Here is a 13,808-nt window from a genome sequence, read left to right on the forward strand (position 1 = left end):
TTCGCGTGATCGTCTGTCCGAACAGTATCTGCCAGTGTAGAGATTTCTTTTGCGCAAGAATGAGTGTGTGGCAGTCAGCTTTTCCTTAAACAGCTATACTAATTGACCAATAGAAAGTGGAGCTCTAACGATGACTGTGCTGACAATCGCGTCCCGCTCCAAACCGTTCGCACGAAGTCTTGACAACTCTTCGAACACGAGTCGAATGTCATTTTTCCCGATGATTCTAACCAGTACTCGATAACTGACAGAGACTAGTCTTCTCCGTGAAATCATAACCGGGATCATAAGCGACTCTTTACGTTAATTGAAAGATCACTCGAATGACAGGCTTTCATTATGAGGAAAAACGGGCAACCGGAAGTTGGCGATTGGAAAAAGAGATCCACTCGCAGGCATATTAAAAAGAACGCTCGATTCAATTTTTCTCACATACAATATTAATCTATTAGGTCTATCTCGTTAATAATGCGGTTTCTTAAAAGTTAAGTTTAAAATCATTGCTTAAAAGTTGAAATTGTTGAAGCGTAAAAGTGTTATATAGGTAAAATAGAAAACTTGAAGCAGAAAGATGGTGAATGATTGTAAAAATTTCAGGAGAATAGATTAATTACCAATAGATGTTAATTATCTCTGAGATCGTCTAATATAAAACGAAGAATAACCCTATTCCGCTCTTTGAATTATTTTTGACCGAATCTTATTTTGCTACTCTTAGGAAATTTCTTAAGTTCGAGGAAGATAAGAAAGAAATAAAATAAAGAGAAAGAACATTGCAAATCCAGGGAAATCGTTGTAAAAATGAATAAAATGCGGTAGTAAAATATTAGCAAGCGATTGTCATAGATCAATCACAACCTAGGACAACTGCGTATTCGCAGAAATCTGCATTTGTAATTGATTGCTCTTAATTAATACGCTCTTACATAAAAAAAACCGTACAGATTGAGGGAATGGAGCACGTATAATGACTTCATTTGCAGGCATTCTTGCCATTTCTTCGAATGCAATAAAAATAGATTAGATTGTTGGCACGGAAGCTAGAAATCACTCGAACACTGACACTTTAAACCTAATAATTAACGTTTCATTAACGTTGTATTGTTACACAGAAGTTTATCATAAATTATTACGATAGTTTTTTTACTAATTTGCAGGAATTTTCCTACCTTATTTATAGATAGTTTGCTATCTTATTTATAGTATTTATAGTAGGCTAGGTTAGAAACCTAAACCAATCCTTTTCTTGCACATTAAGGTAACAAAATTATACCATGTCAAGCGTAAACAAATATCCATATCCTTTTGAGCAGTTCATAGTTACATTTTATTCTAACGACAGAATAATTATTAAAAGCTACAATTAAACAGAAATATGACCGTGTTAAACCTAATTCAATTGTAAGACACTGACATAATCGAATAAAAGTTATTCACTCGGCGAAATATTTGGAACGATAGAATGATTTAGTAACAAATGCTCAAAGAGATACGATCTGTGATAGAAAAGGGAGACGGGATGAACGAAAGAAAATGGAAAGCCCGGTTATTATTCGTAGGTTGCTCGGTTCGCGTGACAACATCGATGCTCTTACGATCGCGTCCGTCCATTTCTCACGCGGCCAATGGATTTTCGCCTGTCCGACTAATTGCTGGAAAAGCTGGAGGTGTATCCTGCCGACTATCGATATGTATACGTATAGGCGGAGCCGTTTAATATTTGACGTCGTCCCCGATGGAAACGGCAATTATCGAGATAAGCGTACACTCGCACGATATTCCCTGATGTCATAAAGGTCCACCTCGCCTTTTTCCACTTAACCTCACGGGAAAACAGGGACTACGATGTGCATTGAAATTCCGAAGTTGTCACTCGACGCCATCACTTACTTTTCGAACCCGATACTGATGAATGATCTGCGATTTTTCATCGACTTTCGAAACTAACAAGACACAAATCTTATGCTACTCTGCCATTTTAAACTTATCTATCGTAACTTCTATATTGCATCTTATTGCAATGTTTATGAATTGAATATTATTTTGTAATTTATTTCCACTATTGATGATTCGTTAGCAGATAGTAAGATGAAATACAACAAATGAAAGTAGTATAGGCAACTATTCATTTTGTATTAGATATGAGAAAATGTCCTAATAGATATCTACTTATGACAGGCAATGTATATATTTTTGTTTGCAATTACGATCACCCATATCAGAATTATTTAACAATCTTTGAATAAAAATATCTTTTTAGCAAAATATTAATTTAACACAAGTAATATGTCTTTATGAAAATAATTACCTGATCTTTTTCGACGAAACCCATGAAAGAAGTCCTCTCTATTTCGATCGGTTGACCGTGTCGATCGTAAAGAGCGATCACAAAATGGAAGAAGTTACTTTTTCTCAAATTGCTTGGTGGTTGTTTCTCGAAGTGTGCTCTACCGACACCAACCCTGAAATTCATATATAATACAATCTTTATTACGCTGTTTAAATCACTGTTTAAATAATTACAACATATTACAATAGCTTTGAATTATTAACGAAAATTTTATTTCACTTTTATATCCATATATTAGATCCTAAATATCAATAATCTCACGTATAACTACTTAAACATTGTCACGTTTCATTGTATATTTGTCTGTCAGACTGCACTACGTTAAAGCTGTTTATGTTTGATATCCATGATACTAATAACAGTATTTAATATTTTTAATAGTATTTAATGCTTTTACGATTCGGATAATTTAATCACACAGTGAATAATGTAAATTCCCTTTTCTCAAAAATTGTATTCAATAGCGATCTATCGAGTTAACCTTTCCATACTATATTCAGAAATCGCAAGTATTTCAGTACGATCTACCGACTATGAAGAGTGCGCGTGCATTCGATGCCGCAAACGATGCACGTTACCAAATTCGGACGTCAGAAGTGAGATCCTCTATCGTAGGGTCAAATAGGTATGTCCTACTCGGCCTTGAATGCAATAAGAATGTCCAAACTGGTAGAGAGGAAAGACAAACGAGGCTGTCCGTGGGGGAGCGCGCAGGTGGCCTCAACGCCTTAAAATCCCATTAAGGTCTCATGTGCTGAGATTAGACCACCGGACTCCGATGCCATCTTTGAGTAATGGCACGGAAAGTCCCCTTTTCCATTGCACTACTTCGCATAATTCGCGCGCGTGACTACGTTCTGATTGATCCCATGAAACGTGACTTTTCACCAAGCTTTGTGCCACCATTCGTGACATCGTGTCTCTTATTAATATTACTTCTGATATTTACGAATTATCAGCCTGAATATGTAGGATATATTTTTTTAATATAATTATAATTAATAATTTAACATAAGGCATTTAACGCATTAATTCAGTGGACTTTTTTTTAGAAAAGGAACAACGCATGGATACTGTTTGATTGTATAACACTACAAATTATTCGAAGGTTGTAATAATTACTGTAAGCAGTAAAATATCGTACAAACTGTATATACGCAAATTTTTGAATTTCTTCTTTATTGGACATAATTTCCTTGTTCAATACGTTTCAGTATATTATTAAATGTTTAATGGTAACTCATAACATCTTCATACCATCCTAGTAAGCCAAGTACAAATACAAGTAAAACTTTACTGGAATGTTTTATGTTTTTATGCAAACATATTTAACATTCCATCGTTTAAAACAACAATTCTGTTAACGATTAATATTGTTTGGAGAATGTAATAATTAATACTACTTTATCAAGTCCATAGGGATTACATAAGTTACAAACGGTTGCGACACGTTGGAAAATATTAAATTCATAAAATCGATTGTCACAGCATTATGGCTTTTTTAAAATTAACCTTTATTGGAGTCGCTCACCGTTTGCTCTCTAATTATGTTTCGTCTGTATTCCCCCTCATATTGCGAGCGCTTCTCACTAAGCTATCTGTTTCCTAACCCCTTAGACATTAAATATAACCTCTATTTCCTGGTACAAATTTAGATTTACCAGGTTTTGCGTAAACGCGTAAATAATTCTATATCGCCGCCGAATCAAGGTACTGCTAATCCACGTGTCAATAAAGGTTATTACCATGTTCTCGGAAGTGTTAGAAACCTCCATATTAAACAACGTGCAAATAATCAAAATATAAATTAAAAGTAACAGTTAGACGTAATAAAAATTGTTTTCCCTCGAATTGAGTAAACTGTGGAAGTTCATGCTCATAACTGAAAAGACAAAACTTACTCTCTTTAACCGCTATTCATATCCTCTACACAAGATTATATCGATGGATAAAAATTTACCCTCATCCACATCCCCGACGCTATAACCACGTGCAACAAATACCTCTAAAAATCGAAACAAAATATATTCACCCCCTCGCCATATAAAGTACGCTTTATAGCAAAATAACTAAAACTTTCAATCTCCCTTTTTCATGGTTTCAAATTTCAGATAAACACGCGCAGGGGGTTAAAAAAAAAAGATAGTCGTCAATGAAGCGGCGCGATCCGTCGAAGCGCGACAAGCGACAGGCGCGAAAGGGTTTTTAGGCTTGGTATGCGGGGGTCGGATAGATGTTGCATCGGTTAAAAACCGCCGCGGAGAAATCGCATTATCGGGTGGTGGCGTGGTTCGGGCACGCGGCATCGCGATCGCGGCTGTGGCTGCGGCGGCGGTGGCGGGCAGCGCGAAGCGATAAAACGGTCGCGGCGCGGGTGCGCGGAATGCCGCCGCGGCGCTCACTGCCATCAGAACGGACTCTCAGAGCGGAAAACTGAATCGACTGGACCGAAAATGAATAGCGGCAGTTTTGCAGCACATTTGCGAAATAAATGATGGTATCGGCGGTGCGTTTGTCACGGCAGGCGGTGGGATGTCGGTCTGCCGGCAGGCAGAGGAGGCAGAGCAAGAGGGAGGAGGATACAAGGGGTTCTCGCCAGTCAGGGGTGTTCGAGGGCGAGAAGGGGGGCTGGTGGTGAATCCCGATGCAGAGAGAAGAGAGGGTCTGCTGGAGGGAAGGAGGCCACTGGGGTGGCAGAGAGGCTGGGAGGGTTAGTGATGTACTGCCCGTGTCGATAATTATCGGTGGCTGATTAACCGGCCGCCGGTTCGCGCCCCATAACTCTCGACGTCCGATTATTTTGCCCCGTTTGCCATGCACCAATTCCTATGTAACGTGTAGGCACGTCCTACCGAGCCTTTACATTATCACCTGCGGTGCAATACTGTCGCACACCTTTTTCCAAACTATTGCGGATTGCGGCGCGCCACCGTTTCGCGGTTTCAAGATTATGCTCGTTAAAATAACAATAATATGCAAGTCCGGGCGACCGCGTTGTTTTATATCGCGGGTGGTACGTGGAGAGCCGCGCGGATGGAATTACTTTCATTGATAGTTTGTGTTTGGACTTTGCAACTTGTTAATATAACTGATTAGTAACTTATGCGATGCGATGCGACTGTGGGAATTCAATGAATTTTTTGTTTATATTATATATTAGAAGGGGAGCAAAAGTTTGCATTGGTGCAATATATTTCCTATCTAATTTTGTCGCAGATAATCATAGATGGGATTTTATTAGTGATTGTAGTGCAGTATCAGGCAATTATTTATGGAAGAACACTTTGAATTGAGTTCTGTCTGTTAGCACGAAATTTTTACTTTCAAGTACTGAAAACAGTGCTTTTTATATTCATGCATTTAAAATATTAATTGTGTATATGGTAGGTATTCTGTTGAAATGTTATTTTACTTATTTATATTAAAGAGTGTTGTTAATGTAATGTGATAAGACTGTACTACAAATATTTTACATGTTAAATATTTCAAACATGTAGTATTAAAGTTTAATAATATTTATATCAAATAATAACAAGGAGCTTTTCAATAGTGTGCAAGATTTTCGGTGAAAAAAGCTAGGTAAAAATAGAGAGACAAAAAAGAAACGCAACTGTCAACCGGGAAAATGGAATGCAGGGGTCGTGGTCATTTAACGGGCCAGTATAATTATAATCGTATGGCGAGAGAACGCTTTACGCCAATATTCCTCTATTAAGCGGCTATTTTTCGCGTCGTTTCATATTCTCAACGTTTGCCGCGTGTATCCAACATTTCGGGGTTATTCTACTCACTCTCGTGTCTACATTTTGCACAGAATGCGTAAGAAGAAATTAGAAAAAAAAAGATGCAGAGGATGCAGAAACATTACGTACAAAATATCCAAAGTACCTTCACTACTATTATTTAGTAGATCAGATAAATTTCCATTGCATATGCAGATTTGTATAACATATGAATTTGCATAAATACCTGCATTCTAATTATAATGCATACTTGGAATATTTCATTATATTTTTCAATATTACATATCTATTATCCGTAATATGTTTGTATATTTTTATATGTTTCGTATATTTCTGCAGACTTAAATTTCCCATAAATAAATGGACATCCGCAGCCTAATACATAGACTATATTTGGACCTATAAAGCTCACTTTAATCATCATAAATATGGCTGTATGTTTAGAAATTGATAGGTAATTTTGTATTAACAGGTACATTTCTCCTTAAAGACGAATGCGTAACAACTTGTACGTTCCAGACTACAGCAAGCGACACGGAGGTGATAATTACAGGCAGGATTGCCGGATTCCCGCAGCCGGAATTCTCCGGTACAATTTGCCACGCGCCCGCTTTCGGTTAGCTGATAGCGTTCATCGGTGGCGGCGGGCGCAACGTGCCGCCTGCATTGCCTTCGGCCTCGAGGCACAGCGATCCCTGTCGCGTAACTTTTCTTTCTGCGACGACTGAAGTAACGCTACGATTCGATCGGCCGACAAAGATAACTCGATACTCGCCGCGCGCCAAATACGCAAATGAAGATGTAGGACGCGATAGGTGTCTTTCCGCGCGATACCAGTTTTTCCCTGCATCGTTGCGCCCATTGGTGTGCAGGGACGTTACAAATAGTTCTGCACTTAGGAAAATGCCAATTTAAGGAAAAGAGCTGTAGATGAAAAAAAACGTGCACGAAATAAGTAAACGAACAGTTTCTCTCCTCGAGAGCGAGATTATACGCCAAAAGATTGCGAGTTAAAAATCTAACGTAAACATGGCGAATCCGGTTTTCATTCGCGTGAAAACATTTCCACCGGTAACGAAGTGTTAGAAGATGGATATGTAGGTTAGTCAGTAAGTTACTCCCCTTTTCTATAAAAAGTATGAACGAATAAAGGATATCTGTTTACTGTTAGTTTGCAGTATATGGTTCCACAGCATCTGCAAACATTTATCGTAATGAGAAATTAATTTATGAGTTGCGTCTGATTTCCTGACATCGTTCGAACGCTGCAACGTTTAGTGTGAACTAAATTATGAAATGAATAAATTATGAAAGTTATCTTGATCAGCCATGTATCTTTGTTCATTCAGAAAAGCACATGAAAATTGCATGATGACAGATCCGAATTATAAGGTGAACGTATTCGTGGTTTCTGTCTCCTGTACGGCAGAATTTGTACACGAGAAATTTGTGTACCTAAAAAGTTGTATTTATTATAGGACACTTTATGTTTGTAACATTAAAACTTAGTTGAAATTGACATCTCATATAACTACCTAATGGTAACATGAGTTTTGATAAACTCACAATTATAGCTAGATTTATTTTTATAGATGCACATTAATTTTTACTATATAACACAATAAGTACTATAATGTAAATAGAAAACGATAGAGGATTAACGCAGTGTAATTTTAATGGAGGGCTGTAAGCAGATTTAAATATCAATTCATGAATGACGTTTGACTCTAGTCGCAGCTAGATCAATTTGAGTATCCATCTAATATTATAATTTGTGATTTCACTATGTACGTGTATCCTTTCCACGTACATTACGTTGAAATGAGAAGAAATTTCAATTCTTTTTTTTTTCTTTTATCAGTAATTAAATTCTACTGTAATGTTCCATTGGCAAAGCGTACAGAAATTTTTGCTTTATCGGTCGCGGGGCAAATATTGACACGCTGGCAATTTGCAAACGCAGATCGTCGAATAATCGTCCGAGCTAGTCTATACTTTACATGCGAGCCGCAACCTATGCTATTTGCGCACAATGCATTACGGGCGAAATATGCGGATAATACGAACCCACGGATACGGTTACGAATTCGTGGATAAAGCAATCGCGGAGAATTACAATAAATCCGCAGTTAATGTATACCGCCGGGCGTTAGTTATTACGAGTTAGCCGAAGCGCAGTCTATTTACGCTTGCACCCAACGTGATTCATAATGCGCGCGGAGATAATGAGCAATTTGTAATATATCCGAATGTAATTCGCAACTAGCCAGCGTTACCGCGGATGCTGTTCAATTTAATGCCATATTTCACTGCCTCCTCTGACAAAAATTTATTAATTCGTTTACGACTGGGGATTTTATTGCAAACATCACAACTATAAAAAGATCACGCACACGAATTCGCCTGTTGGTCCTCTTTGCGTTTCATCGATTTGCAAATAAAAGTTACGTAATTAAAAATTCAAAAAAATGAAAAATTAATCTACGATAAAATATTCATTACAGTTATACTGCACGAAAGAAAATGAAACGTTTTATAAAAAATTAATCCGCGATAGAATATTCATTAAAGTTAGTCCACGCACAAAAGAAAACGAAATGTTTCATAAAAGATTAATCCACGATAGAATATTCATTAAAGTTGCACCTTAAAGAGTGTCAAAATGAACGAACGTATGGTAGTTTCGACGGTACTCCTTCCTAACTTTTTACATAACTAAACTTTCGTGATTATATTACGCGCAAAACGTATTCACTGATTTGCGAAAGCAACAATTGCTCGCAAACTTTTTCTTCGTCGTATATTCCTTTTACTTTCATACCCGGAGTCGCAGAGAAAGTCATTGTTTTTCCACGGACGACACAGCTCGTCCCTTCGTCGGGCGCGATGGTTTACTGCTTCATTAGGTGGGTAACTTTTTTAGGGGTTTTTAAAAAGCGTGAGAGTTTATGTCTGTTTGCTGGGAGTTTTAAAACAGTTTCGCCAAGCCCTCTCGCACCCTCTTTTTCGAGTCGGCGTACACCGCGTCTGTGTGTTATAACCGCTCTTCACCAAGGAAATGAAACTTTCCACGGTAAATTTGAACAGAAACGATTCCAACGCTTAACATTTTGTCTAAGCCACTTGTACCAACTGTGTTAGCGTTGTTTCAATTAAGTACCGGTTAAGAAAAGAATAGAGCTGACAAATACAATCTTTGTCAATTTATTGTTGCAAGAAAGGATAGATATTGGATATAAACGAAATTTTCGTATTTGAACTTTTTTGAAGTCGAATTGATCGACTCAAGATTGTGCAAATTGCACGATTTCATTGTCTAAGTACGTGGTCAATGTTCAACTTTTCGAAACAAGTATCTTAATCACATAAGCTTATTTGAGAAGATAACAAACTTATGCAGGAAGATGCATAAATAATCGTGAAGTACAAGGTAAATTTTGAAAAATAATATTTATCTACATGGATACCTACGTCATCACTTTTGCCTGCATTTCAATTTTTTACGCGCATTAAACAAGATGGTATCGAATTAATGTTGAAAATAATAGAAACAACGCGGACAAAATCACAGCGCGTATTTATCTGATTTGTCATTCTGTCGATTCTGCTCTGTAAACCCGCGATTATAACAGGAATTATGTATCTTTTTGAATATTAAACCAGAAAGCAATTATGATTATCCAAACGGATTAATAATAACGTATTCTTGAAACGAACTCTTAATTAAAACGTCTGAAAATATCCAAACTGTTTTTACAAAATATAAGTGTATCTATACATACGGTAATTACTGATATTTATATAAGTAAAGAAAATTCTTCTATCAAATTTTTCTTATTTAAAAAATACCAAAAAATGACTACATCGCGGATATTTACGTGAATTTGTATTTTTGTGAAAATGGTAATAACAGTAGGACCTAAGCAGAGATTTCTTTTTCCCATTAAATATTGTAACGAATACTTTGAACATTTTATATTATGCATTTTACATTCCATTTACATTCGATGCATTTCCATAAACGCATAAAAATTCACAATCCACCAATCACTTGCATAAAGTTATAGATAGAACTCGTACTGGCGTGTTAAGCCGCAATAATTTTTCAGTTTTCCTTTCAGGCGCGGAAAGTCTGCGATAACCCGGAGGAAAAACGAACAGGTAGAAGAGGAAACGAGAGGAAGAGAGGAAAGCAAAAGGCGCTAAAATTCTCAATTACATTAACTCGATTCCGGTCGCCCACTCCCGTGTCACGCCACTTGGAAGGGGTTAGTTAAGAGAACCGCTATTGGATTAGCGAGCCCCCAACCCGGTCGGTTTACCTCCTCGAGTCCGCGTATCTGTACCTTCGTCGTTTGCACGTCGTACAAATCCCTTAAGCGAGGCTGCAATAAAGCACGGTTTATCGTTCGCCAAATGCAGCTACGTGTGAACCGCTTTGAAACGCTCTGCTTCTAAAGATAAACTGGATATTTGTTCGCGTGCCACGAAATACCGAGGCATTGTCGTTTCCTGATGACGCGTCGTAATTTGAAAGTCTTCAAATCCAACGATTATGGGAAAGCTGGTGTAAAGCAATTTTTGTGATCTTTACTAATCGTACGTCGTAATGTTTTTTATCTGAAGAAAATCTCATCGATATTCTCGATGTGCGTACGAAGCGAGATTTTTGAAGGCAATTTTATAGGAGTAATATTGTAGTTTCAGCGATGGAGAAAGTAAAATAGTTATAGTTACAGCGATTCAATGTTTCAGAATTGTTATTCGTTTTTTCTGTTTACTAGGAGTTTTGTGTAAATATTTCTTTAAATGATTCTGTGGAAAGTAAACGAAGCAACGACATTGCCGCTGTCCGACGGCATGCGACGACGTAATGGCGATTTATTTACGCTCTCTTTTTACTTGTTTTGGATAGATTTTACAGTTGAAGGCCGAACGTGCCTATTGAGTCAATATTTTTAATTTCCTGCTACGATATCGTGAAATGGGTAACAAATAATACACAATGTGTACTCTACTTTTCAGCGACTTATCTAGCTGTTTAATCTACGCGATCATTTTTATAGTAAATGTGCTTCTACAATAATTTGATTGCCCGCTATAAGGGAAGTAGAAAATATAGAAATCGATTTAGATATGCACACCAACGTTTTAGTTTATCAATAGATTCATTTTATGCATAGATTTTGATGACAATTATACGTGTCAATAATCGTCATTCATTATATCAACAGAGAGTTATATAATTCTATATACTATATACGTAGGACACACAAACATTCCAATTTCAAACTGTACCTCAACGTCGACTAAACTTTTATTCAACATTACCTAATGCAGTACAAAATAAAACGAACATATAAAATATTTCCTAATTTTATCGAGATAAAACGCCGAATATTTCTTTACCGTCGTTCACGTTTTTCTTCACAATTTCACTTATAACTTAACCTCCGTATATTTCCAAATCTTCATTTTCCACTAAAGAAAGGAGCATATCGCGAATCTGATATACAAGAGCGAACGATTTCAATGGGGAAAATAGAAAAATAAGCGTAGGTACTCACGTTCCGTTGTCGGCAAGCGCGGGCTGTGGCCAAGCACGTGGCACGGGTTCCTCCTTGAGTATTTGCCTCATGTCCTGAGGCGCGAAAACGAGAGGCGCCCGCGGGTGGTGATGAGGCGGCGGCGGTGGTGGAGCTACACTCGCCCCGTACAGCTTACGTCCCCAGTGGCCTTCGAGTTCGACGGGGCTTCCGCCTCCGGTGGTAGCTCCCGTGCCACCCCCTGCGCCGAGTCCGAGCCATGGCGACCCCCCAGCACCCACGATCGTGGAGCTGGGCAGGAGACCGCTCCACTCGTCGGACCGCGTCGTGAGGCCGTACGGACTCTCCTGGGGCAACAGGCTTTCTCCTTCTCGTTGCCACCCTTCGCGAGAACCTTCTTCGCGGCTGATCGAGAGAGACCGTAACCTCTCGGTCAGAACGCTCCTCTCCACCGCCACGATTCTTCACGAGAGTGCATCAATCGAGTCGTTTGACCTCGATTCCTCGCGATTTCTCACCAATGCCCGTCCCTATCTGAGAAACAGCCAACCTGTCACACCATTAAATCGGTAGCCGACCGCGTGTCGGCGCACATGCGTCCCTTTAATTCTATATCACGAGTTCGATCGACACTGCAAAGTGTTCTTTCCTTTTGTTTCACTGACCACTGTATATTTATTTACTCACTCGTCTTCCTTTACGAAAGTCTCACAGTCTTCTGTTCGTTACTATCTGACTCTTCGCGATCTTCACTAAACTTCGTCACTCTCCATAGTCACTTACTATACGCGTGGCACGTACTTGGTAAACGATAAGTTGATAGAGATCGGTTTCCGAAGAGGATCTTCGATTCTCCGTTGTCAGTTCCTCGATCCAGGTCCCCAGCGTGTACGCGCGACTCCTCCGAGATCTTCGAACGATCCACTTGGGATGAAGAGATCGAGCCTGGATACGCGGCGAGCAGCGGTAATCTGAGTAGCGGGCGACGGCAGCGTGGTGCGTATATCGTCGACACGAAAGTGTCGGTAGGGTGACTCGTGACCAGAAGAGAGGTCCTTCGAGGTCCCCAGCCGCGCGTTGCTTCCCGTTACGGCGCCGCTTGTCGAATGTGTCAGGGCCGGCTAGAGCGGCGTGCCAGCGGGTCCCAACGGGGACGGGCCACCAGGTTCTCGGTGGGTGTGGCCGCCACGGATGCGGCGCAACGACCAGCCTGCCAACGACGCCTTGCCCATCCTCGATTTTCATCCAATCCACCGTCTCTTCGTCGACCAATCGCTACCGGCGTCCTTTTACGCTACCGACGCCCATCTCCAATTACCAAAGACGGTGGCGCCGCGACGGCCACGTCACGAGGCTGTCATTCCGGCGCGCGCCGTGGACGCTCAAGGCTGACATTGTGTTTCTCCTCCGTCTGAGACGACCTTCGAATCGCGATCAACGAATCGAATGATCGACGTACCCATTTTCGTCATTGAGATTCGGTCAATTGGTTGATTAATCGATGTTTAAGCCAGACGGATCGATCGGACAGGAATTATTTTTTATCTGATACACGAAAATCGTATCCGTTTGATTCTTTCTCGTTCATAGAGTTATCATGTATAGTACTTTGAGCGTAGATTTTAACAATTTCACGATCGTTGGAACAGTTTTTAAAATAGTTGACTTTTTTGAAAAATTCAAAAGCTCATCGAATCGCGCGAGATTTTAGTCGAAATATTGAAATTGGAGCAAACCGAAGAAATTTTTGTTCGGAGCCTTGAGATACATGTGCAAGTGAACATACGAAGATCATGTCTAACTTCTTTACGAATCTTTCAAAATATTCGATTGAACTCGATATTTCCCATAGTAGCTCGAATAATTGCAATCAGTAAATATTTATTTTTATACAACAAAAATTCCATTTTATCAAATATAAAAAAACCTTTGCTCGATAGCGTCAAGTATCTACGTAGAAAAACACAACGTCTAGGAAGTGAATTTTTGTGCTCGACGCGTTCGTGCTTGACGCTCTATACATCACGGTCGACTGAAACGTCGTTTCGACACCTAGCGATCGAGATCGATCGAACTTTTGTCCAAATTTGGTGGTTTTCTTCATCGAGCTGTTTCTTTATCCCGTCGCGCGCTGTTTAGACGATCCGCCATCATGTAATGTACTTAGGA

The 13,808-nt window shown here is 39.3% G+C and overlaps 1 protein-coding gene across 1 annotated transcript in view; it reads right to left on the minus strand.

Annotated features, from left to right (window-relative positions):
• The window catches only part of kn (EBF transcription factor knot), a 94,700-nt gene extending 81,980 nt beyond the window's left edge, over positions 1-12,720 (minus strand). The window contains exons 1-2 of the mRNA XM_033338593.2: positions 11,661-12,720; positions 2,309-2,462 (exon numbers count right to left, since the gene is read on the minus strand). Of these exons, the coding sequence (XP_033194484.1) occupies positions 2,309-2,462; positions 11,661-11,731 (225 nt within the window). The 5' untranslated portion in view covers positions 11,732-12,720. The remainder of the gene's footprint in view (positions 1-2,308; positions 2,463-11,660) is intronic.
• Positions 12,721-13,808: the final 1,088 nt, after the last annotated feature.

The sequence above is a fragment of the Bombus vancouverensis genome, chromosome 7 (assembly GCF_051014615.1).
Source record: "Bombus vancouverensis nearcticus chromosome 7, iyBomVanc1_principal, whole genome shotgun sequence".
Classification (NCBI taxonomy): Eukaryota; Metazoa; Arthropoda; class Insecta; order Hymenoptera; family Apidae; genus Bombus; species Bombus vancouverensis.